This window comes from Vanessa atalanta, chromosome 2, assembly GCF_905147765.1.
Source record: "Vanessa atalanta chromosome 2, ilVanAtal1.2, whole genome shotgun sequence".
In the NCBI taxonomy this organism is placed as follows: Eukaryota; Metazoa; Arthropoda; class Insecta; order Lepidoptera; family Nymphalidae; genus Vanessa; species Vanessa atalanta.
This window is the reverse complement of record NC_061872.1, coordinates 823,309-849,913: the sequence shown is the minus strand read 5'-3', so window position 1 is coordinate 849,913 and position 26,605 is coordinate 823,309. Positions and strand designations below refer to the sequence as shown.

General features: G+C 33.6%; 1 protein-coding gene across 2 annotated transcripts in view; it reads left to right on the top strand.

Moving 5' to 3' along the window:
* The window catches only part of LOC125071507 (neuroligin-4, Y-linked), a 129,978-nt gene that overhangs the window by 75,218 nt on the left and 28,155 nt on the right, over nt 1-26,605 (top strand). Inside the window, exons 3-4 of one of the 2 annotated variants that reach the window (XM_047681799.1) lie at nt 1,013-1,165; nt 24,644-24,841. In XM_047681799.1, the coding sequence (XP_047537755.1) occupies nt 1,013-1,165; nt 24,644-24,841 (351 nt within the window). Of the gene's footprint in view, nt 1-1,009; nt 1,166-24,643; nt 24,842-26,605 lie in introns of both variants that reach the window. The other variant, XM_047681792.1, reaches the window with a different exon arrangement.

The following is a 26,605-nucleotide window of genomic DNA, read 5'->3' as shown; positions in this document are numbered from 1 at the left end:
GGTAGGGATCGACCAAAGAAACGATGGATGGATTGTGTGAAAGACGATATGGTTAAAGAGAATGTTACTTGTGAGATGACGTCCGACAGAGAAGTACGGAGAAAGAAGATACACTGCGCCGACCCCAAGTAAAAATTGGGAAAAGGGCAGGAGGATGATGATGTGTGTGTCAGAGATAAATCGCCACTAACAGCTGAGTAATTTTTTTCTTTAATAATTATTTATAATGTATACTGTAAAAGTATTAACTTTCCACATTCCTCTATATAATCTTTAACTTTTTGTAAAATAATAACTATTTTAAGTATCTTTACAACTTTTACTTGGTGGTATGGCTTTGTGCAAGCCCGCCTGGGTAGGTACCACCCATTAATCAGGTATTAGAATACCTGTAGAACCTGGCGGTAGACCGCCAAATAGCGGTTCTCAGTTTTGTTGTGTTCCGGTTTGAGGGGTGAGTGAGCCAGTGTAACAGCCCAAGGACGTAACATCTTAGTTCCCAAGGTTGGTGGCGCATTGGTGATGTAAGGAATGGTTAATATTTCTTACAGCACCATTGTCTATAGGCGGTGGTGACCACTTACCGTCAGGTGGCCCATTTGCTCGTTCGCCTACCGATATTATAAAAATAAAGCTGATTTACACTTTTTTATTTAAATAAATTTTCCTAGATTATTGAACGAATATCGATTCGTCTTAACATAATATCAGAGGAAACTTAGTAATGTATTTATACTAATATTATTAATGCGAAAGTAACTCTGTCTGTTGCTCTTCACGGTCGAACTACTGAACCGAATTTGATAAAATTTGGTATGAAGCAGGCTTGCACTTTGATGACACTTGAAGCTTAGCCGCTGGCGACGATTAATAATTAATATATTCATATCTATTTTTACGCCCTATCACTCTCTCTCTCTCTCTCTTTCATTGTAGGTTGTCCTAAAAATAAATGAAAATTGAAAACTAATTAAAAAATTACATTTAATTAGATATGTGTTTTTTCCAGCAGGAGTACGCGATGCTGTAGCGAGGTATCCAGTTCTGGTCTTCGTCCACGGGGAAAGCTATGAATGGAGTTCCGGTAATCCGTACGACGGGACTGTCCTAGCTTCCCACGCGGGACTCGTGGTCGTCACTATCAATTATAGACTTGGTATATTGGGTATGTGTTTCAATTTAATTATAATACTGAAAAATTAAATGTTATAGCTTGTTTCATACAAATGTCAACTTTAATTTTATTGTAATAGAAGTCATATTTTATTAATATCTGTGTCCACGTCGCAGTGATTAATGCGTGTGACGTCAGCGTCACGTATTTAATTACAGCTCATAATATTCACATTGCATTTTAAACTTAAATTAACTATTTATAAATTTAATTTATAGCTCTGTACTATGACATGAATATATATTAACAGAAAAGCCTCTTAACACCGAATTATATTTATATATGTGTGTATTATTTTATAATAAAGGTAATACAGTCTTGGTTTAGTGTTTAACTAGTGAGTTAAATATATTATTGTTGTTATTATTCTTTGTGGACGTTGAAAGTAGAAAGAGTATTTTAGTTTCAAAAGAGATTGACCTTTATATATACTCATCAAAGCTAAATTCACAAAGCATATTAAAATATATAAGTAAACTGACTAATTTGATCTGATTCATTCTTACAAATATAATATCTCCGTAATGGGGTCAATTTATACAAAGAAATATAAATAATTGTCATATTTAATAAATAAAGTTTCGCTGATTTCTAAAGAACGTACATAAAAACAATAAAAAAAAATTAAAAACTGAAAAAAAATAAAAAATCTGACACATTCTTTATAAAATTATATAAATGTGCAATTATTTTTCAGTTTTCCCTATTTGATTATTCAGGTTATTTTTTGTCTTTGATTTTCCGAACCGAAGCTGAACACCGATTATAAATTAATAACGCGTTAGCTTATATATATATGACGGAGGATGAGCCTCAGTTTCATTGGTATGATCCATAGTTAATAAGTTTCAAGCAGTGGGCGTCGATGGGTAATGTTGGCGTAACGAAACACAGTAAACTAATGAACTCGTTTATTATTTTAAATCGCTTAGTTATAACTTGGAACGCGCGTCGGCTTCAATATTCGACCGCACTGGCCGGCTGCTGCTCGAGAAGTGATGAGTGCGCCGCTCAGTGAATCATTGACTCCGTCGAGCGCCGTCAGTGAGCGCTAGCGTTCAAATGACGTTTCGATGACAGTGTTGCTATATATATATATAATATCTTATAAAACGAACCGTCGTATTTGTGTAAGGTTTGACTGAAACCTTTTTGACGCTAATAAAGCTATTCACGTCACTAATCTTTATTTATTTAGAACCAACTAACAAAAGGTATACTAAAAATAAATACGGTAAATTATCAAAACAACGGTTTGTTATCTTAATTAATATAAGAAAATAAACGAAAGATTAACAAAAAACAGATAAAAATAAATCAAGTAATATTAAGGATGTGCTCGTGGAACAGGATTAGTGTTATATTGTGACTTACTTATAGAAATCATAATGCTTTTTTATTTATAGTAGACAGACAGACTGACAAATGGGTCGCTCCCTCGAGTATATCTATTTAAGAAATATGAAGCATTGTTCATACCGCTAATACTCCAACTTTGGGAGCTAAGATGGTACACTGGCTCACTCGGCCTTCAAAACGGAACACAACAGTTCTAAGTATTGCTAATATGTGCTGAGTAGGTGGTACCCGGATGGATTTTCACAGAGCCCTTAATGCCCTACAGTCCGTTTTCTTACGAGTAGCAGCTTTAATTTTTCGATTTTAAGTCTTTACGTAAAATATTATTTTCGTGATAAATAATATATCATGTGTTATCATACACGTAGCCAGAATCTTTAATTACAATATGGCGTGATCAAACCCCATATTATTACGAGTGAATTTATTATTGTAATCACGAAGCGACGAACCCTACCAAATGTTTACACACGATAAGTCGTATAGTTTACGAGACATGTCTATGTCTCTAATTTTGTTCGTATAGCCCATATTCTCTATTAACTTATATATTATGTAAATCAAAACTTACTCACTGCCAAGTCTTGTAAGCATTGAACGATGAAATTACATATTATTTGATGTTTATTGTTGTCGTAAACGGGATCCTAATTCGCCTGGTTCATTATTAAGCGTGTTTAATAAGTTGGACCTGTTAAGTTAAAAAAATTTAGTGTTTTAATTTTTGACGCTTGTAGTAGATCTTAAAAAAAATTCAATAAATTGAATTACCATGTGCTTAATGTGTGTGTGGTGTATGAAATCCTGACAAATGAAAGGTTATATCACCAACAGCGTGGTGATATAAGCTTTCAGGTCACCGTCTTCCAATTCAGTTGTTAATATAAATAAAATATACAAAACATACGTACATAATAGTATATAAAACACGAGCTGCATCCTGACTTCGTCCGGAAGAAATAAGAATTTTATTTACATTCCGATCGCAGCGCTATCTTTCGAAAACAGCGCAACCGTTTAGGAGGAGTTCAGTTGTAGTTGTACACGTGTATGTACGCGTATAGAAAATTAAACAAAGATATATAAGCTAAACAATTTATTAGAACTTAGATCCAATAACTTGAAAGGTTGAGTTAGTTACAGTGAAAAGGTCAAAGGTCGCGTCTAAAATAATAATCATTTATTCTATTTATATTTCCAAGGACAAGTGGTACTTTTATTTTAATAAGCTGCCACTGTTGTATGTATGCAAAGTTAAAATTAAGTAAAAAATACGCAAAAGTTCCCAAGGTGCTATGAGAATCCGAGCTATACTTAAAACTTTATCCTATCCGTGCCTTGGAGAAAGATACCCTTATCTAATATCACGTTATTTCTTGTAATATATTTTATATTCCTAAGGTACAATTTACACAATTCAGACACGAGATATTATGATTCTCAAGTTGTCTCAAATAGGTCGTTACATTTGTAAGACAACGTTCAGGGAATTATATATATATTTATGGAACGATCAATGTCAAACGGAATACGATTCGTACCGTCTTGTTTTGGGAAATTAGGATATTGTTAGGAATAAATGTTAACTTGCATTATAAGCAAAATCTGAGTGAGGTTTTCGGTTTGTTTTTATTAACAAAATGGCGTGTATAATAGCAACGTATACCCAGAATGACTTTCGGTAATTTAATAGTTTTTTGTTAATTTATGTCATTCGCTTAAAAAGTTTAATTTTCATTCAGCCTGTAAATTTCCCACTGCTGGGCTAAGGCCTCCTGTCTCTTTGAGGAGAAGGTGTGGAGCATATTCCACCACGCTGCTCCAATGCGGGTTGGTGGAATACACATGTGGTAGAATTTCGTTGAAATTAGACACATACAGGTTTCCTCACGATGTTTTCCTTCACCGCCGAGCACGAGATGAATTATAAACACAAATTAAGTACATGAAATTCAGTGGTGCTTGCCTGGGCTTGAACCCGAAATCATCGGTTAAGATGCACGCCTTCTAACCACTGGGCCATCTCGGCTCTCGGATTTGTAATAATTGAAAGGCAAATGGGTAACTGATGGTATGTAGTCACTGCCCCCATTGTAACTATAAAATATATAAGCCTAACTTACCAATATCGTAAATCTGCTACCATCCAAACAACCAAGCTGTTATATACTTTGACTCTAAAACATCCTCACGAACTCTTCAAATCAAAACACCATCATGTTGTCTAAGATTTTCGCGATTATTACACATTGAAATAAAACTAGTTTTTAACGGATTTAATCGCGTATATTAATTATTTTAACATCCCGACGTTTCGAGCACTTTGCAGTGTTCGTGGTCACGGGCAGACTAAGGTCACATTTGTCTGTTCGAATTAAAAAAGAAATATTATTTACAACTACCGCCAACGATATCTTAATTGGTATCTTGAGTAGCGTTCCGGTTGCACGCAGAAGGCACTAACTGTATCTTTAGGTCTTGCAGTCTGTTGGATTTGGGATTTTAAATTTTTAATAAGTGGATCCCAAGTGTTAGAAAGTCTCCAACCATCTTCTCTATTGAAGTTCGGATGTTTTTGAATTTCAATAGCCTCGCGTATCATTCTAGGAATGAATCTGTGTTCTCTAGCGAGGATCTGTGGTTTATCAAATCGAATAAAATGGTTAGGTTTATCCAGAGCATGTTCACAGACTGCAGACTTTGAAGAACGTCTATTTTTGACATCTCCTATATGTTCCTTGACCCTAGTACCGATACTTCTCTTTGTTTGGCCTATGTAAGATAAACCACACTCACATTCGAGTTTATATACTCCCGCAGTTTGTAAAGGGATATTACTCTTGATAGGTCTCAAGAACTGGCTCACTTTCTTATGAGGCTTGTAAATGGTTTTAATCGAAGCTCGCTTCAAGATATTGCCAATCCTGTCTGTAACTCCCTTCACATATGGTAGAAATGCAGGTTGTCGCTCAACTGTGGGTGGCTTGATACGGCTTCTGCGATGCTGGCGAGGCACGGGCAGCTTGTTCTGGTGGAGTGCAAGCTTGACCTGAAGTAGCTCGTCCTCTAGGTGTTCAGCATCGCAGAGATGGTGGGCTCTCTGAAACAAAGATTTGCCAACGGTAGCTAACTGACTAGGGTGGTGGTGCGAGTCACCATTGAGGTATTTATTAGTGTGTGTGGGTTTCCTATAAACTGTGTGACTTAATGTATTGTCAGGATTCCTGATAATAAGGATGTCAAGAAAAGCTAAAGAATTATTTTTAAAATAATTCTTTAGCTTTTCTCAAGATACCAATTAAGAAATCGTTGGCGGTAGTTGTAAATAATATTTCTTTTTTAATTCGAACAGACAAATGTCACCTTAGTCTGCCCGTGACCACGAACACTGCAAAGTGCTCGAAACGTCGGGATGTTAAAATAATTAATATACGCGATTAAATCCGTTAAAAACTAGTTTTATTTCAAAACACCATCACACAATGTATTAATATATGATGTAAGAACATACACATGTTCTGACTAGCTTACACAAAAATGTCTTGTTATTACAGAAGGTTACATTGGTGAGAGAGTGTACTACTGAGTAAAACAAGACACAAAACAAAACTTCACTTCATTTCACTTGATAGTAAGACTTTGTGATAGTTCATCTGGTACCACCCACTCAATGTATATTCTAACACCAAACAGTAATGCGTAGTAAAGTCGTGTTTCGGTTTGAAGGATGTTTCAGTCACTGTCATTAAAAAGTATATAATGTCTTAATCCTAAGGTTTAGGATACATTGGTAATATGAGGCGTGATTAATACTTCTTACAGTCATCATACTTTTTGCATGTCCGCCTACCTATATATATATGATATAAAAAAATTTGTCGTGGTTGATTGGTTGATACAGTATTAAAATTGAAACCTAATAATGTCAATTTAAATTTAATCATCACCATAATTATTAATTAGAAGTAAAGTAACCTGGCTACTGAACTAAGGATCTTTAAGGTAAGGATAATATGTCAGCATTTCATTCTACCTAAACCAAAACTCCCTCTCAGCCAAGATTGTAAACATAAGTTCAAATAAATAGGAACACTTGTGACAGATTTTATTTGTCGAACAATATCTTGTAAAGGCTTATTGTCTCTGTTATGAAAACCACTGAGCTCATTGGGTATGTCTTCTTTATAAATTTTAGAGAAATGTGAAATATTATATTTCAGAGGATATACCTCTTAATGAAACACGTAGTACGAGTTGATAGAGTAAAATATCTTATTTCTCTGACCAGATCCCAAGACAACGACCATCTGACATTGTCTAAAGTATATAAATATAGTCTCGTGAACAAGACATTCGTAGATAATATCGAAATATCGAGCTCCACCAAATAAAAATAAAAAACATGGTAAATATCCCGTTTTAAATACTGTTAGTAATAAAAATAACCATGTTAATTTAAAATGTTATATATAAATATATAACTTTTTATTTCATAGAAATCATTGGATTTTTTGAAGACGTGTCGTTATTCAGGATTCAGGTAGATAAAAGTATCGAGGAGAATTATTATCGTTATCATTTTATTTCCTGCTAATCTTGTTAATGGTCCGACTTTGAGGGTCCTTTTGGTTTTGTCTTGATCTTCTCGGGTAGTTTAATAATGTACATTTCCGTTGTGTAATAAAGTTGACGTTTATTCTTAGCAGTGAGTAAAACTTAATGTTCTTTTTATGTTAATTTCAATGATTTGCATTTATGAAACAATTTTATCTATATTTATATACCAAAGAGGTGAAATTTGTTTGATTCTATGAATCGGTTTTATCATCGAAAGTAATTCATCCAAATCTAAAAAAAATGTCATTGATTTTTTTTATTGCTAGATATATTATACGTATATCATCATTGGTTCTTTCTTCCATTGTGTTAGTAAAAGCGAGAAAGATTTGAAAAAAAAAACGTTACCAGAAATAGAAGTTCTAGTTGATTTTCATAATTGTATTATGAGAATATACATTTTGTAATTATCGCTCGGAAATAATTTCGTCTTTCTTAATTATTATATGAATAATTTTGCGTTGCTTTCAATATCATTGCGTCATCTTCATATCATAAAACAAAAGAAAGTCTATGAAAATTTTCTAATTAATAAAATCTCTTCATTCTTTATGTATCGTGACCCATTGTTTCCAGATTAATCTAAGTTACTAGTGTTTCAGAGTTTTAAACGTTGATGAAAAGTAGCATGGTAGACAGTCGGTAGAAGACATTGTAAGAAGTGCCCAGTAACCTTGACAAAACATAATCGCAAGAGTTATTTCATTACAATTTATCCTAAATAAGATATTATGTACCAACTTTTTAACTCTGATAATAGGAATGCTTGTTATTTATAACTCTTTTTGAGTAGTAACGCTTCGAGTATCAAATTGGCTTTATATTTTCAAGAAACGAAAATGTTTTCATCGAAGCAATGAATATTAACTACGTCTCGTTATAATTTGCAGAAAGTTGCCAAAACAATTTACGTACAAATTTCGTATTTATTTCAAAGCAATTAATCGAATATTTCCATTTCTCATTTCTTGATAACTTCGTTAACTAATTTCCCCATTGGTATTGATTTATAACAATTTTAATTTGGTTTCAAGTAGTTTCCATAAATGCGTTTATTGGTATTTGAATTCCATAAAGCATATATTATAGGCACAATAAAACATGCAATATCAAAGTAACTTTTACGGTATTCAAATATTTTATTTACAAAACACATCACATTACTAGAAGGGATTTCTGCAAGCCCATCTGGATAGGCACCACCAAATTATCGGATATTCTACCGGCAAACAGCAGTACTCAGTGTGAGCCAGTGTAACTACAGGCACAAGGAACATAACATCTTAATTCCCAAATGATATACGGAATGCTGAATATTTCTTATAACGCCACTATATATGGACGATGGTGATCACTTACCATCGGGTGGCCGATTTGTTCGTCCGCCTACATATAGATCTGGAGATGATGACACAAAATTCTAGGTCATTTGTACCTGTATGGCGGTTCTTCAGGCCCAACTATACACACCAAATAAGTAATTCATTTGTAATTAACAAACCTATTGAATCTTGAAATTACATATATTATATCCTCATTGATTTGTGTCAAGTAAGTCGTCCTGTTTTCAAATACACAAAATAAATTTAACGACGACGAAATTTAAATTTCATAGTTTTATCATTTTCGGCATCGGTATCTCAAAGTTTTTACTACAAAGCGACTCCCTTTATAGATATTATATCTGAATAAAGGAGCGTTTATAAAGTTTCCTGATAATATCTAGAAAGCCTTGAGCGGTCTTCGAATTTGATATTACTGGGAAATGTAATTACAAGGATTCTACGGAAGAATTTTTCATTAAAAGTTAAAAATTTTTGAAATGTGTTATCATAGCATGCACTGTCGAGCTGACCCAGTGTGCAAACCCAGGCAAGCATTACCGAATTTTCATGTGCCTTAATTTGTATTTATAATTATTCATCTGCTCGGTGGTGAAAGAAAAATGCATGTGTCTATTTTCAAGAAAACTCTGCCACCTGTGCTTCCACCAGCCCGCATGGCTCATTGTGGTGGAGCTTCAAACCTCCTCCTCAAAGGGAGGGGACATTTACATGCTATTAATTTAAAAAATATATATCTTTTTGCATTATGTGTTATTATTGTTCTTGAAGTCGTTTTTTTTATTGTAAGATATCTTTTAACGCGCTATGTGTGTAAAATAAACTCGTTATCCGTAACAGCAAACTGCTCTCTCCATGTCCCCGCCTTCATGCCTGTTATCAGTATCCTTGTGTGTGCGTGATGTTAGAAAAATACTTATTAATTATTTATCAATTTTACTAACGAAACTATGTTTCACCAACCCTATGAAGGAAGATGTTATGTATATTATGTAAATATTTACTTGTAATTTATATATTATTCTGTTCCTTAATTAGCTTTTATATTGAGTTGGTGGTAGTTGTGTAAGCCCAACTGATTAGGTGACACCTACTCATCACATATTCTACAACCAAATAACAATACTCAGTATTGTTGTGTTCTGATTTGAAGAGTGCCAAGCCAGTCTCACTGGAGAAGCATGAGACATTACGTATAAGTTCCCAATGTTGGTGTCATATTGTTTTTGTAAGGAATGGGAAAATGGGAATTTGTATTTCTTAGCTTCGTTGATGGCTTTAAGCCATGATGACTGATTATCATCACGTGAGCAATTTGCAAGTCCGCCTACAAAATTTATATATATATATATATATTTTTTTGTAAATAAGTTTTGTCACGTGTTGCCTGGAAGAGATCGCTGCTTCAGCGATAAGGCCGTCTGTTTTAACTAACCCAAAGTTTTTAAAGCGTTAAGAATATCTAATTAATTATTTTTAATACTACGTAAAATCTGTCAGAATTTTTTTTTACTTATATGAAAATATACCATATATATTCATAGTATCAAGTACTTTGTCACGATAATATGGTCGCGAAGAATTCAAAAGCCACGTTGGAATCCTTTTGTTGACATCAAGAGCGAACTTGTATCAAAATGTTGCATAGCTCTGTTCATATTCCGGGATACGCGGTTTTGAATAATGCGAAGTATTTTGTACAACACTTTAACACAAAATAACATAATCTTGAGTGTGATATATAATGGTTACGTGATTTTAGGTCACAAGACAACAGCTCTTTGTAACCACAGATTAAGGCGAAACAGTGCATTTAATGAAAGACACGGTAGAGTATACTCTTCCAATTCACAAATTCCGGGTTCCTATTGAATTTTTTTTGATAGCAAACACAATAACTTTTTAACGGCTGACCTGGGATTTACACTTGGACCTCGGGATCCAAGGCCGTATGCTTAAATGTAAATAATCTAAATAAAATATAAAATAATGAATAACATGTCAGGGATATTATTATATATCCAAATTCAAATAACATAAAATTTATATAATAAGCCGTTTGCAGTTTGCTTAAAAGAAAATGATTACACTTTATTTAAGTAGGCCATTCAAATCATTGTAGTAGACTTAAGCTTTTGTTTATTCAGCGAAAAATATTACATATTTATTCGAGGCACAATTAAATGCCATTATTTTGTCGTGAAAAAAAAAACCATCTTTATTGACATTTGATTTTTGAAGTATTGTAAATTTAAATGAACGTTGTAAATAAATCACAAGATTTAGTAAATTACATACTTCTGGACAAAACTATTACCCAAATTTCCTGGTTCCAGTTTTTAGTTCCATATTTCGCACCCAGATATCCCATGAAAATAAACGTTTACCATTCATACTTAATTTGTATTAATGTATCTCGTGCTCGGCAGAAAAAAAACAATTCTCAGAAATTTTTCTCAGTATAAATAGTTTCGCGCGAAAATCTTCCACCTTTTCTTAACATTGACATTATGATTCAGAATAAAAATAGCAATTAAGCTTTAATTTCTCTATTTTAAAATAAATTTCCATCAAATAACTGAATTGAGAATTTCCTTTGAACGTTTGTTGTAACTGGTTATCTTGAACAACATTTATATTCTAAGCAGTTAACAAAGTAATAATCATGTTATGTCAGTACGAAATATTTTCATAATTGAAAAGGATTTCTGTAGATCTCATTATCCCGCTATTAGACCACCGTTGTTATGGTAATTCGACAAAGCTTAACGCTTTTACATTGTTTTAGTGAGTGATGCTCTCTTTAAAGCTGATTTTGCTTTTGTTTTAATTTTCTACTTGGTATTTTATATGCAAAAAATTAACTATAAGGATGCACACTTATAAAGTTTACTAATATATAAATCTTCCAGACAAACCTCTATCTAATTTAGTTGAAAATTGGGTGTATTCAACAAATAAGTTTTCTTTTAGTAAATTAAGTGGACATAAATATTGTAATTACTATTGGATAGGTGCCTTAAGAATTATCAACCATTTTTTACATTGCCAATGGACAAGCGACCTTAGGAACTGAGACATTATACCCATTGTGAATATACTTACACTGGTTAACCCACTGGAACATAATACCAAGTATTATTGTTTGCCTGTAGAATATATGATAAGTGGTTAGTAACTATTATTTTTTATTACTAATAGTATTTAAAACGGGATATTTACCATGTTTTTTATTTTTATTTGGTGGAGCTCGATATTTCGACAGTGGTAGTGGTAACCAGTGTTTACGCAGCAAACATACGAGAAAGGTGGTAGTATTATACACTGCTTATATAAAACTATACGGGCTAAACTTTGATTTAAATATTGATATAGTCATGACAGTATCCAAAGTATTGTTGAATAAAACCTTCGTAAAGGATCTAATAAACATTTTTAAGACGAAAATCGAGAATCGAAAATGAATTACTAGTATACTTAAAATGATATGATTCTGAATGTGAATGTGAAAATACTGAATTCCAACGTATTACTGGTAGTTTTAATTCTACGCTAATAGCTAATAGAACGTTAACTTTAAATTTGGATTAGATATAATAATGATAGCTTATGGAGCCAAGATAGAACTCAAGTTCTTACCTAGTCGTCATGAAACCGCTTAGACCGAATCATAATATTTATATTACGAATCTGGAGTTTGAAACACCAAAAACACTAAAAACAAGTCTAACTATTTGCGTAAAATGGACATTTATTGAGGAATGCTATAAGATAGCTTTACGTTGTGACATTAAAGAGTAGAGCAGTAATCATAAAACCCAATCAATATCAATATCATATCAATAGAAATTTATTATAGACATATGTAGATACAATAAAGTCTAAATATTCTGCATAAAATCACTTCTGAATCGTCACGTAAATTTAAAGCTACCACCGATTTGAGAAGAAGAACCGGCAAGAAACTCAGTAGTTACTCTTTTCTACCATTTCAATTACAGAGTATGTCAGTAAACAACAAATATTTTTTTACAAACAAAGATTAATCAAAAGACAAAATGTATATTGATATTTATGTATTATTATTTTTTTTAGCAGCCTGTAAATTTTCCCACTGCTGGGCTAAAGGCCTACTCTCCCTTTGAGGAGAAGGTTTGGAGCATATTCCACCAAGCTGCTCCAATGCGGGTTGGCGGAATACACATGTGGCAGAATTTCGTTGAAATTAGACACATGCAGGTTTCCTCACGATGTTTTCCTTCACCGCCGAGCACGAGATGAATTATAAACACAAATAAAGCACATGAAAATTCAGCGGTGCTTGCCTGGGTTTGAACCCGAAATCATCGGTTAAGATGCACGCGTTCTAACCACTGGGCCATCTCGGCTCTTATGTATTTATTATCTTCATTGACAATGTTAAATATATTACATGATAAGATACAGGGGATAATTTATAAAACACACTCAATCAATAAATCTCATCACTCATTAAAATAATACTTTTTGGATAGAGATGCTTGGATTTAAGCTCGATTTCCAACGCAGGACTAATCAAGAACAGTAATTGTTGATACTAACCTCGTTGTAAATCTGGTTTGTTTTAAAATAACAACTGTACGCGCGATAGATAAGTGGACTGTAGTTGAGTAAAAAGGGGAGTTGTTACCACAAAATGGGCTCTTACTTTTGACGACACGTTCTTCTTGGGAGCGCTCCCTTAGTCTTAAGACACTCGAAGAACACAGCCAAGGGATGGTGATTTTACAGGAGAAGGATAATAGTCCGTTACTCTAGCAAATTTTGAACGCGGCGCACTCACAATGCACACGTTACCGCGGCCCACACGAGAAGGGAAGTACGTCATACGTCAAAATCATACCATCGACAAAATTATTGACGTTACATTGTATGCATAAACCTAAATACGATACAGTATCTATGTGAGTTTCTTGCTGTTTCTTCTCGTTGGAAGCTTCAAGATGCGTGATATTTTTTTTTTTATGGCATTTGTTGGCGGACGAGCATATGGGCCACCTGATGGTAAGTGGTCACCACCGCCCATAGACAAAGGCGCTGTAAGATGTATTCACACCATTCCTTACATCACCTATGCGCCACCAACCTTGGGAACTAAGATGTTATGTCCCTTGTGCCTGTGATTACACTGGCACACTCACCCTTCTAGCCGGAACACAACAATACAGAGTACTGTTATTTGTCGGTAGAATATCTGATGAGTGGGTGGTACCTACCCAGATGGGCTTGCACAAAGCCCTACCACCAAGTGCAATCGATATGCTATCGATGATTCAAAAATGTCTTGGTTTTGAATTTGACGTCACAGTTATATTATTTGGGGTTCGAAGCCAGGACTTCGGGTACTGGAAATTAATAAGCTAGCCACTATCAACAAGACACTTGATTATTCTACTATGTATATATACATTGTATGTGACTTTGTTGTTTGTTTGTCCTCCTTTCGTATCTCTAAGTCTCTCGCTGATCTTTGTGTAATTAGGATAGCTTCGTACATGGCTAAATTTTACCGAAATAGCATAAGTTCTACTAATCCTTGAACGAAGTTTTGGAAATAGTGTATTGTTTTAAACACCTCCGATTACCGTCTACACTACCAATATACATATTTTTATTGTTGTACCAGCTGCGGATCTTGACTTTTTAGGGTAGATTTTTTCCAAGGTGTTTTTGGCCAATGATAGATCACGAATAAACAAAAGTCTAATTATATTGAGAGATGTAATGATTAGCCAAAAATGAAGCATTATATCTTTTTCATACAACAAACAGCTGTTTCTAGAACCATCTAGGTAATCCCATTAGTACAAAACAAAATATATAATATCAAAATACATAAAGACATCATACGCATACCGGAAACTTATATGTAAAATAGCCGCCCTTTCCGACTTCGTCCGGCCGAAATGAGGATTTTATTTAGTTTTCCATCACAGCGGCACCTCCCGTTTCAAATTTCAAACCAAAACAAATCAAATGAACAAAAAACTGTCATTGGTAAACAACTGTTTAGGAGTTCAGTGTGTATATAACATATAATATAAAAATATATATGTATGTATGCATCAACAATTTTGAATTACGAAATTGATCAATATAACTCACAAAGTGCGTCTAATTAGCAAGCGACAACTTTTGAGACGCATTTTAAATAAATTTTTATATTTGGTTATTTTCTATACGATATTTCTGTTTGTTTTTTCCACGGTCATATCGGCTCTGAGTTACTCCAGAAATCGGTGGTAGATTTTTGACGATTATTAAGACTTTTATTTTGTATTTGAATATTCGATTGATCGATCATATCAAGTTCGTTTTTGGTTCGCTTTACGACTCTCCTAGACTGTTTTATAAAACCATTTCCTTATCCAAACTTAATACTGTTTTGACTATGAATATAATAATTTCAAATAACCACATTGTGCTGCTCACGCTGACAATGCTTTAATCATTATAATTTTTTATTAGAATAACATTTGAAAAGATGAAATAGGTAGATAGGATTTTTATCATCATCCTCCTGCCCTTATCCCAATTTTACTTGGGGTCGGCGCAGCATGTCTTCTTCTTCCATACTTCTCTGTCGGACGTCATCTCACAAGTAACATTCTTTCTAGCCATATCGTCTTTCACACAATCCATCCATCGTTTCTTGGGTCATCCCCTACCTCTATATCCATCCACATCCATACTCAAAACCTTTAGATAGGATTTTTATCATCATATTTTATAAATATGATGAGTGTTTTAAGTTTTTGAGAGTAAAATCGGTTTTTTATCATATGTTGTAATTTCGATAAATAAATTGTTCTTCGCTTTAGAGGATTATTAATTTGTAGCATTTAGGGAAAGAAATACGTAAAATACAGGAAACGTTTATGAGTATTCTTTCTAATTGTTGAACTAATTTGGTAAAGAAATTGAATTGTGTTCAATTAACAAAACATTAATATCAATAAAGTAAACTAGATAAAGTAAACAAATAAATAAAGTACACTATAGTTTACGCCCACAGCTTCGTCGTTTTGGAGACGGAGTAAATGTCAGGTAAACGCGAGTTAAAAAACATAATTTCTCAAAAAGACTTGGAAATAAATCCCCTAAATAAATCACTGACAGCTCGAGACAAACAAAAACCGAAGCTGTCAGGAACATAATGAATACTTAATGAAAAACAGTTTCAAATTAAATAAATATAATAATATTGCTTTATAAATAGAATTGTTACAAGAGAGAACTAATTGTAAAGGAGCTTTTCCACTGAGTATTATCCAATATCTCAATTAATATGTATGAAGCCTATTGTTTGAAATTGGTATTCGATGATTTTCATACAAGCTACATAAAAATCGAGTCGTATATTTATTACTAGCGACCCGCCCCGGGTTCGCACGGGTGCAATGCTGCCACTAAATATACTACATAAAGTCTTACAACGTTCACAGTTCTTCAGTCGTTAGACAATACAAACCCCTGCGTTTTAAATTTGCAATATTTTCGAAAATATTCATTTAAATTAAATGCTCGAAAAGGCCATATTGATCTATATTAAATGTACAATGTATTTAACATCTATCAAACTGTAGAATATATGATAAGTGGTTAGTAACTATTATTTTTTATTACTAATAGTATTTAAAACGGGATATTTACCATGTTTTTTATTTTTATTTGGTGGAGCTCGATATTTCGACAGTGGTAGTGGTAACCAGTGCTTACGCAGCAAACATACGAGAAAGGTGGTAGTATTATACACTGCTTATATAAAACTATACGGGCTAAACTTTGATTTAAATATTGATATAGTCATGACAGTATCCAAAGTATTGTTGAATAAAACCTTCGTAAAGGATCTATTAAACATTTTTAAGACGAAAATCGAGAATCGAAAATGAATTACTAGTATACTTAAAATGATATGATTCTGAATGTGAATGTGAAAATACTGATTTCCAACGTATTACTGGTAGTTTTAATTCTACGCTAATAGAACGTTAACTTTAAATTTGGATTAGATATAATAATGATAGCTTATGGAGCCAAGATAGAACTCAAGTTCTTACCTAGTCGTCATGAAACCGCTTAGACCGAATCATAATGTTTATATTACGAATCTGGAGTTTGAAACACCAAAAACACTAAAAACAAGTCTAACTATTTGCGTAAAATGGACATTTATTGAGGAATGCTATAAGATAGCTTTACGTTGTGACATTAAAGAGTAGAGCAGTAATCATAAAACCCAATCAATATCAATATCATATCAATAGAAATTTATTATAGACAAATGTAGATACAATAAAGTCTAAATATTCTGCATAAAATCACTTCTGAATCGTCACGTAAATTTAAAGCTACCACCGATTTGGAAATTAGATTCTACCGAGAAGAACCGGCAAGAAACTCAGTAGTTACTCTTTTCTACCATTTCAATTACAGAGTATGTCAGTAAACAACAAATATTTTTTTACAAACAAAGATTAATCAAAAGACAAAATGTATATTGATATTTATGTATTATTATTTTTTTTAGCAGCCTGTAAATTTTCCGACTGCTGGGCTAAAGGCCTCCTCTCCCTTTGAGGAGAAGGTTTGGAGCATATTCCACCAAGCTGCTCCAATGCGGGTTGGCGGAATACACATGTGGCAGAATTTCGTTGAAATTAGACACATGCAGGTTTCCTCACGATGTTTTCCTTCACCGCCGAGCACGAGATGAATTATAAACACAAATAAAGCACATGAAAATTCAGCGGTGCTTGCCTGGGTTTGAACCCGAAATCATCGGTTAAGATGCACGCGTTCTAACCACTGGGCCATCTCGGCTCTTATGTATTTGTTATCTTCATTGACAATGTTAAATATATTACATGATAAGATACAGGGGATAATTTATAAAACACACTCAATCAATAAATCTCATCACTCATTAAAATAATACTTTTTGGATAGAGATGCTTGGATTTAAGCTCGATTTCCAACGCAGGACTAATCAAGAACAGTAATTGTTGATACTAACCTCGTTGTAAATCTGGTTTGTTTTAAAATAACAACTGTACGCGCGATAGATAAGTGGACTGTAGTTGAGTAAAAAGGGGAGTTGTTACCACAAAATGGGCTCTTACTTTTGACGACACGTTCTTCATGGGAGCGCTCCCTTAGTCTTAAGACACTCGAAGAACACAGCCAAGGGATGGTGATTTTACAGGAGAAGGATAATAGTCCGTTACTCTAGCAAATTTTGAACGCGGCGCACTCACAATGCACACGTTACCGCGGCCCACACGAGAAGGGAAGTACGTCATACGTCAAAATCATACCATCGACACAATTATTGACGTTACATTGTATGCATAAACCTAAATACGCTACAGTATCTATGTGAGTTTCTTGCTGTTTCTTCTCGTTGGAAGCTTCAAGATGCGTGATATTTTTTTTTTATGGCATTTGTTGGCGGACGAGCATATGGGCCACCTGATGGTAAGTGGTCACCACCGCCCATAGACAAAGGCGCTGTAAGATGTATTCACACCATTCCTTACATCACCTATGCGCCACCAACCTTGGGAACTAAGATGTTATGTCCCTTGTGCCTGTGATTACACTGGCACACTCACCCTTCTAGCCGGAACACAACAATACAGAGTACTGTTATTTGTCGGTAGAATATCTGATGAGTGGGTGGTACCTACCCAGACGGGCTTGCACAAAGCCCTACCACCAAGTGCAATCGATATGCTATCGATGATTCAAAAATGTCTTGGTTTTGAATTTGACGTCACAGTTATATTATTTGGGGTTCGAAGCCAGGACTTCGGGTACTGGAAATTAATAAGCTAGCCACTATCAACAAGACACTTGATTATTCTACTATGTATATATACATTGTATGTGACTTTGTTGTTTGTTTGTCCTCCTTTCGTATCTCTAAGTCTCTCGCTGATCTTTGTGTAATTAGGATAGCTTCGTACATGGCTAAATTTTACCGAAATAGCATAAGTTCTACTAATCCTTGAACGAAGTTTTGGAAATAGTGTATTGTTTTAAACACCTCCGATTACCGTCTACACTACCAATATACATATTTTTATTGTTGTACCAGCTGCGGATCTTGACTTTTTAGGGTAGATTTTTTCCAAGGTGTTTTTGGCCAATGATAGATCACGAATAAACAAAAGTCTAATTATATTGAGAGATGTAATGATTAGCCAAAAATGAAGCATTACATCTTTTTCATACAACAAACAGCTGTTTCTAGAACCATCTAGGTAATCCCATAAGTACAAAACAAAATATATAATACCAAAATACATAAAGACATCATACGCATACCGGAAACTTATATGTAAAATAGCCGCCCTTTCCGACTTCGTCCGGCCGAAATGAGGATTTTATTTAGTTTTCCATCACAGCGACACCTCCCGTTTTAAATTTCAAACCAAAACAAATCAAATGAACAAAAAACTGTCATTGATAAACAACTGTTTAGGAGTTCAGTGTGTATGTAACATATAATATATAAATATATATGTATGTATGCATCAACAATTTTGAATTACGAAATTGATCAATATAACTCACAAAGTGCGGCTAATTAGCAAGCGACAACTTTTGAGACGCATTTTAAATAAATTTTTATATTTGGTTATTTTCTATACGATATTTCTGTTTGTTTTTTCCATGGTCATATCGGCTCTGAGTTACTCCAGAAATCGGTGGTAGATTTTTGACGATTATTAAGACTTTTATTTTGTATTTGAATATTCGATTGATCGATCATATCGAGTTCGTTTTTGGTTCGCTTTACGACTCTCCTAGACTGTTTTATAAAACCATTTCCTTATCCAAACTTAATACTGTTTTGACTATGAATATATTAATTTCAAATAACCACATTGTGCTGCTCACGCTGACAATGCTTTAATCATTATAATTTTTTATTAGAATAACATTTGAAAAGATGAAATAGGTAGATAGGATTTTTATCATCATCCTCCTGCCCTTATCCCAATTTTACTTGGGGTCGGCGCAGCATGTCTTCTTCTTCCATACTTCTCTGTCGGACGTCATCTCACAAGTAACATTCTTTCTAGCCATATCGTCTTTCACACAATCCATCCATCGTTTCTTGGGTCGTCCCCTACCTCTATATCCATCCACATCCATACTCAAAACCTTTAGATAGGATTTTTATCATCATATTTTATAAATATGATGAGTGTTTTAAGTTTTTGAGAGTAAAATCGGTTTTTTATCATATGTTGTAATTTCGATAAATAAATTGTTCTTCGCTTTAGAGGATTATTAATTTGTAGCATTTAGGGAAAGAAATACGTAAAATACAGGAAACGTTTATGAGTATTCTTTCTAATTGTTGAACTAATTTGGTAAAGAAATTGAATTGTGTTCAATTAACAAAACATTAATATCAATAAAGTAAATTAGATAAAGTAAACAAATAAATAAAGTACACTATAGTTTACGCCCACAGCTTCATCGTTTTCCAGACGGAGTAAATGTCAGGTAAACACGAGTTAAAAAACATAATTTCTCAAGAAGACTTGGAAATAAATCCCCTAAATAAATCACTGACAGCTCTGTCAAGAACATAATGAATACTTAATGAAAAACAGCTTCAAATTAAATAAATATAATAATATTGCTTTATAAATAGAATTGTTACAAGAGAGAACTAATTGTAAAGGCGCTATTCCACTGAGTATTATCCAATATTTCAATTAATATGTATGAAGCCTATTGTTTGAAATTGGTATTCGATGATTTTCATACAAGCTACATAACAATCGAATCGTATATTTATTACTAGCGACCCGCCCCGGCTTCGCACGGGTGCAATGCTGCCACTAAATATACTACATAAAGTCTTACAACGTTCACAGTTCTTCAGTTGTTAGACAATACAAACCCCTGCGTTTTAAATTTGCAATATTTTCGAAAATATTAATTTAAATTAAATGCTCTATAAGGCCATATTGATCTATATTAAATCCCATCAAAAACATAAATGTAAAAATGAGAGCCAAGTTAAATATTATGATATATACCTTGGTTGTTGACTTCAACGACAAAAGAAGTGAGATCTAAATTTGTGCCAAGTTAATTAGTCCTTTCTGAAATTTATTTATAACTACATAAAATATCATTTCTTCTTATAACTTGGGGTAATATATTGTTGCCTAAGGTCTGACTTGGCTAGTTCTTATATGTTTATAAACACAAATTGTAGTTTGTGTTTAGAATAACAAATTATAACTCAGAACATCTAAGAAGAATGGAGGACAGCTCAGTATTGCTTAGTTAGTATTAACGTACATTAAGAGCTGCGATGGTCCAGTCACTAGAAAACATGAATCTTAACCAGATATTGCGAGTTCATATCCAGACAAGTACCATTGAATATTTGCGTGCTTAATTTGTGTTTATAATTCATTTGTAATAGGCTTAGAACTTACGAAGGCTATAATATAATTTGTATATGAGAACTAGCCAAGTCAGACCTTAGGCAACAATATATTACCCCAAGTTATAAGAAGAAATGATATTTTATGTAGTTATAAATAAATTTCAGAAAGGACTAATTAACTTGGCACAAATTTAGATCTCACTTCTTTTGTCGTTGAAGTCAACAACCAAGGTATATATCATAATATTTAACTTGGCTCTCATTTTTACATTTATGTTTTTGATGGGATATCACTACTTTTTGTATATAAATTATTGGTAGGTACTTATTAATAACAAAATTAATACCAAATGGTTTTTGTTAAGCTATTCTATTTTCTTATGTTTACGGGGTATAATTGTCTTTTTTTTGAAACGTTCTTATTTTTCTTGTAGGTACCTCTTAAATGTTCGAGTTAATTGCCCATTCAGTGTCCGGATATTTTTTACGCGTTTTCTGTTTATACTTAATTTGCCCAAGTAGGGGTGGTATAATGTGCGCAGACGGTTGTACTCTACAATAGAGCTCTCTTGTGTCTTGATTTGACTTGGACCTAAATTGATAAGATGTACTCCATCTAAGTTTTTAACTCTAGAGAGGCCAACGTAAGCCTGCTCTTTACTAAATATAGAGGAGCCTATGTCGAAAAGAGCACCGTCAAGGCGAAAGCCTTGTGATTTGTGTATAGTAGTAGAATATGCTAAGCAAATAGAGAATTGTTTCCTTTGAACATATATGTACATTACTTAATATCTGTAACTTGGTTTGGCTTCTAGTTCGCAAATTAAATTATGTTTAAATTGAATTGTTATTTTACATGCGCTATTGCTGTTGTCAACGTTCCCAATGTACCTTCTCTATTTTTCCATTGGACCCATTCACCAGTCCTTTGCTGACATCAGCATGCTTACTCGATACTGTTCTTCCAAGCAATAAGGATCCCCGTTTGTAGCGCTTGAGTACAAACTTAAATCATTCCAGTTACGATATACATACTCTACTACAGTCTCACGAAACCTATTTTATTGTTGTATACTAGTATACTCAAACAAAAAATATGCAGTCGAATAGACTAAAGCGCGGTTGCCACTCGCTCAGACACGTCCGCGTTAAGGTTTAATCACAACGCTTCTAACCCGCTGCTTCGGCGTCACGTCGCGCGCCGTATACCGAAATGCCTATTATTATTATTATTTTAAGTATAATTATTTTGCACCATTGATGTGCGCTAAATGCTAGTTAATAACGTAATAAATACGAAAGTCGGCTATACTCATAAGTAATAAAACGGAAATATTTGGATTTAAAAAACTTAAGGGTGGTATTCAACTTGTTATATATTCACGTGAAGACCTTAAAATCTACATTAAGACCGGCTGTCATAAGTTTTGATTGCTGGTTCTTACATCATTTTTTTTATTACAGTTATTACAGGAACTAAGTATATAAGTGTTCCTATAGACCCAATAAAATGAAAAATTATAATAAAATGATAAAAAATTACCAGTTTCAGATTTTTTCCTTTATATTGTCCTAATTATCTACCTGCATGCCAAATTTCAACTTTCTAGGTCACCTGGAAGTAGGTTATAGTTTTGATCTATAGGTCAGTCAGTGATAAAATTGACGATTTTTAGACGTTAATATCTAAATAACCATTTGAGATGCGTTTATGAAATTTAAAAAACATATGTATCTCGCCAGTCTCAATATATGAGCCAAATTTGACACATTTATGTCAAATAGTTTTTGAGTTATGAGGAGGTCAAAAGTGGCTCCAAATGGTTCGTGTAATATTACACACGGTGCTGCACGCCAGTTCTGTTACTAGAACTTGGCTGACACGCTACCGCGTGTCTAGATGTACAATGTATTTAACATCTATCAAACAAACCTCTTGAATCAATCTATCTATTAAAAAAAACGCATCAAAATCCGTTGTGTAATTTTAAAGATATAAGCTTACATAAGGACAGACAGCGGTAAGCGACTTTGTTTTATACTATAATATAATGATGACGATAACATGAAGGTTAGATGAAAAAGTGTGACTGCTGAGGTTTTTCTGCAATTTTTTGTAGTTTTTATATTGTAGGTAGACGGAGGGGCAAATGGACTGTGTGGTAGAAAATGGTCACCACCGTCCAGAGACATTGGCACCGTAATAAGTCTCACCATTCTTAATATCGCCTCAAAATTCGAACTGAGATACTAAGTCTCTTATGACCCTAATTAAGCTAACTCACGTTTCAAACCGGAACATAAGAATATTATTGCTACTTGGTGTTAGAATATATGATGAATTCGTGGTATTTTACAAAGTTATACCATCGAGAACATTCTTCACGGGCAGAATATGCATTCCGAATCGTTAGTATTTTATTTAATCCAGTGAATTGAAAAAAAAAACAAGAGTACTCGTAGGATCCTATTTGAATAAAGTATATTTTGTTTTAGATTTTTGTCTCTGTAACTGTTTTCCAATATTTAGAAAGTCGCTCAGTTCTGTTTTGAACAAGATTACACCCAGGGTAACACATGCTTACTTTGTTACATTCCTGTGATGTAACCGACCGAAACGAAAACACGATTCAAGACATCTGTTACAATTTTTGTCCTCAACTTTAAGTAATTATGTAAGATGTTATCATTAAAACGTATTAACAAAACAAAAGTTGTAAATTTTCTATTCTTGCAAACACAGGTTAAGATACAAAAGTATGTTAAATGGGCATATCTATGCATTAATAGGCATTATGCGGGCATAATTTAGGATAGTTGAACAGTGATACAATAATCTCAATAACTTCAAATAAAATTGTATTAAAATCTGCTCAGCATTAGCAGCCCGTAAATGTCCCACTGCTGGGATAAAGGCCTCCTCTCCCTTTGAGGAGAAGGTTTGGAGCATATTCCACAACGCTGCTCCAATGCGGGTTGGCGGAATACACATGTGGCAGAATTTACACATGTGGCAGAATTTACACATGTGGGAGAATTTACACATGTGGCAGAATTTACACATGTGGCAGAATCTGCTCAATCTTTTTAAATTTTTCTTCTATATTTATTATTTTTGTTCATTATCAAATTCTATGCAAACGTAAATACTATAAAAAAAGTTTCGTCCAATTCCTCATTTAAATTTTATATTCATAACCGTCTCAGACAGGTATATAAAAACACAAAAATTATGTATAATTGAATTTACTTTTTAACAGAAATGTTTTTCTTTAACATGTCTTGGGAAGAAAATTTATCAACAATTCAATGATAATTTAATTTAATATTTATTTACTTACCATTTCCCTATGTCTTTGTATCTACATCTTTTGCGCTTTTGCACAAATATATCATGACAATCGTTAAGTAGTATTTAATATTAGTTTGTAAGGCAGAATTTGATCAGACAACGCAGAATTTTGGTGCTGTTTTAAATCTACAAATAACACATATGAACTGCAAGGAAACTCAGTAACGAATGCCTTTTAAAACAAAAAAAAAAATATTATATTATTTAATAGGTTCACTGTTTATTGAAAACTATATTTTTCTGCGTAATCTTTGCTACAAGAATAGATCAACAAGGATATTCTACGTACACTACAATTGTTAGGGGATTAAAGCTAATCTTTTAATTATTTGCAGGTTTCCTGAATCCTCGATCTGACGACTTCCCACGATCGCCAGCAAACTACGGTCTAATGGACCAGATCGCAGCACTACACTGGATCAAAGAGAACGTGGCAGTGTTTGGTGGTGATCCAACCAATGTGACGCTTATGGGACACGGGACTGGTGCCGCTTGCGTTCACTTCTTGCTCACTTCGCTTGCTGTACCAGAAGGTATGTATCATTTAACATTATATATATTAATAAATAAATATTATAATGTCATTATTTACATTTTTCTTGATTGATTTTTCATTTGAATTACTTGGTGGTAGGGCTTTGTGCAAGTAGGTACAACCCACTCATCATATATTCTACCGCCAAATAACAGTACTCAGTATTGTTGTGTTCCGGTTAGAAGGGTGAGTGAGCTAGTGTAATCACAGACACGAGGGACATAACATCTTAGTTCCCAAGGTTGGTGGCGCATAGGTGATGTAAAGAATGGTTAATATTTTTTACAGCGCCTTTGTCTATGGGCGGTGGTGACCACTTACCATCATATGCTCGTCCGCCAACCAATTCCATTAAAAAGACACTTTAGATTAAACATAAAACGATTATTAAAAGCCAGCGTAAATTAATTATTTAAACGGAATTTAATGGTAACGTAATTGTCTTTTATATATAGAAGAAACAATTACAAAGGTTCGTTATTGGATTTGTTTTGGTCTGATTCAATATTTACAAGACAGTTTTTCTCTTAGATATTGTTCAAGCATTTTGTCGCATTACATTAAAATTCTTAATTATAATAACTTGGCACATTTAAGCCTGGTTAATAAGCTTAATTTTAACAGATAATTCGGTCGTACAAATTTCCACGACCCTCTGCATAAATATTAGCACGCACTGAGTCCATTGTATGGTATTTATCTTATTAGCCCTTTCAATTGTGATAATGTCCACTTGACCGATTTCGGCCACGGAAACAAACCTCACCGGGGTTGTCCCAACTGCATATGTGATATTATATTACAGAAACGTGTACCCAATTATGAAAGCGCTTTTTAATGCCTTACTCTTAAAATTGTATATAACGAGTGAAATATTAAGTGCATTACCGACTTTATGTATTTCTCGTAAGCGTGACATCGTAAAAATAGGTGACTTACAAAATCCAGTCTGATGATGTGAATATCTCAGCAGAAAATCATCATAACTTTTGTGACTTGAAATTCATCTGACCTGCAGCTTGAATCCAGGATTTTGGAGTCTGTTTTTTTTTATAAGCCGGCGAGAATGATGAGGAAGTCACAATTAATATCTGTAATACTAATAGATAATTTTATTTTTATGTAGTCGTCGCTGTAGAGCATTTAATGCTCTCTGCGTTAAACTGTCGTTCCATATACACCGACATTACTGTTTACTAGCTGCTGTTGTATGTAATGCAATGTGTTAAGGGATTTTGTTAAATTTAATAAAAGTTTCACAATTACAGAGCGTCCCTAGTTAAATATGTATGGTTGATTTTTATATTTTCACTCTGAATTTGTTGGTATATTGACAGATGGGTCATAGGATGGTAAGTTGATCGTCTATTTCATAGTGCTTATGCTAATGTCATTGATATTGATATATAAGTAAGACAATAAGAAATAATTTACGAACCGCTGGACAAAGGGCTCTACTATTGAGGAGAAAATTTTGGAGTTTATTTTAACACTTGCATTGGAATAGAGTGTTAAGTTTACAATTCTGCCACACGTGTATATGAATACACGTGTGGCAGAATTGTAAACTTCTATCTTGTTTAGTTTATTTGATCAGGTTTTATATAAAATACGTAGACGGGTAAATAAGCCACCTGACAGCAAGTGGTCACAATCATCGATATAAATTAGCTAAATATCAACCATCCCGTACATTGTAAATGCATCGCCAAACTTGGAAACCAAGATATGTCCTTGTGCCTGTACTTACACTAGTACACTC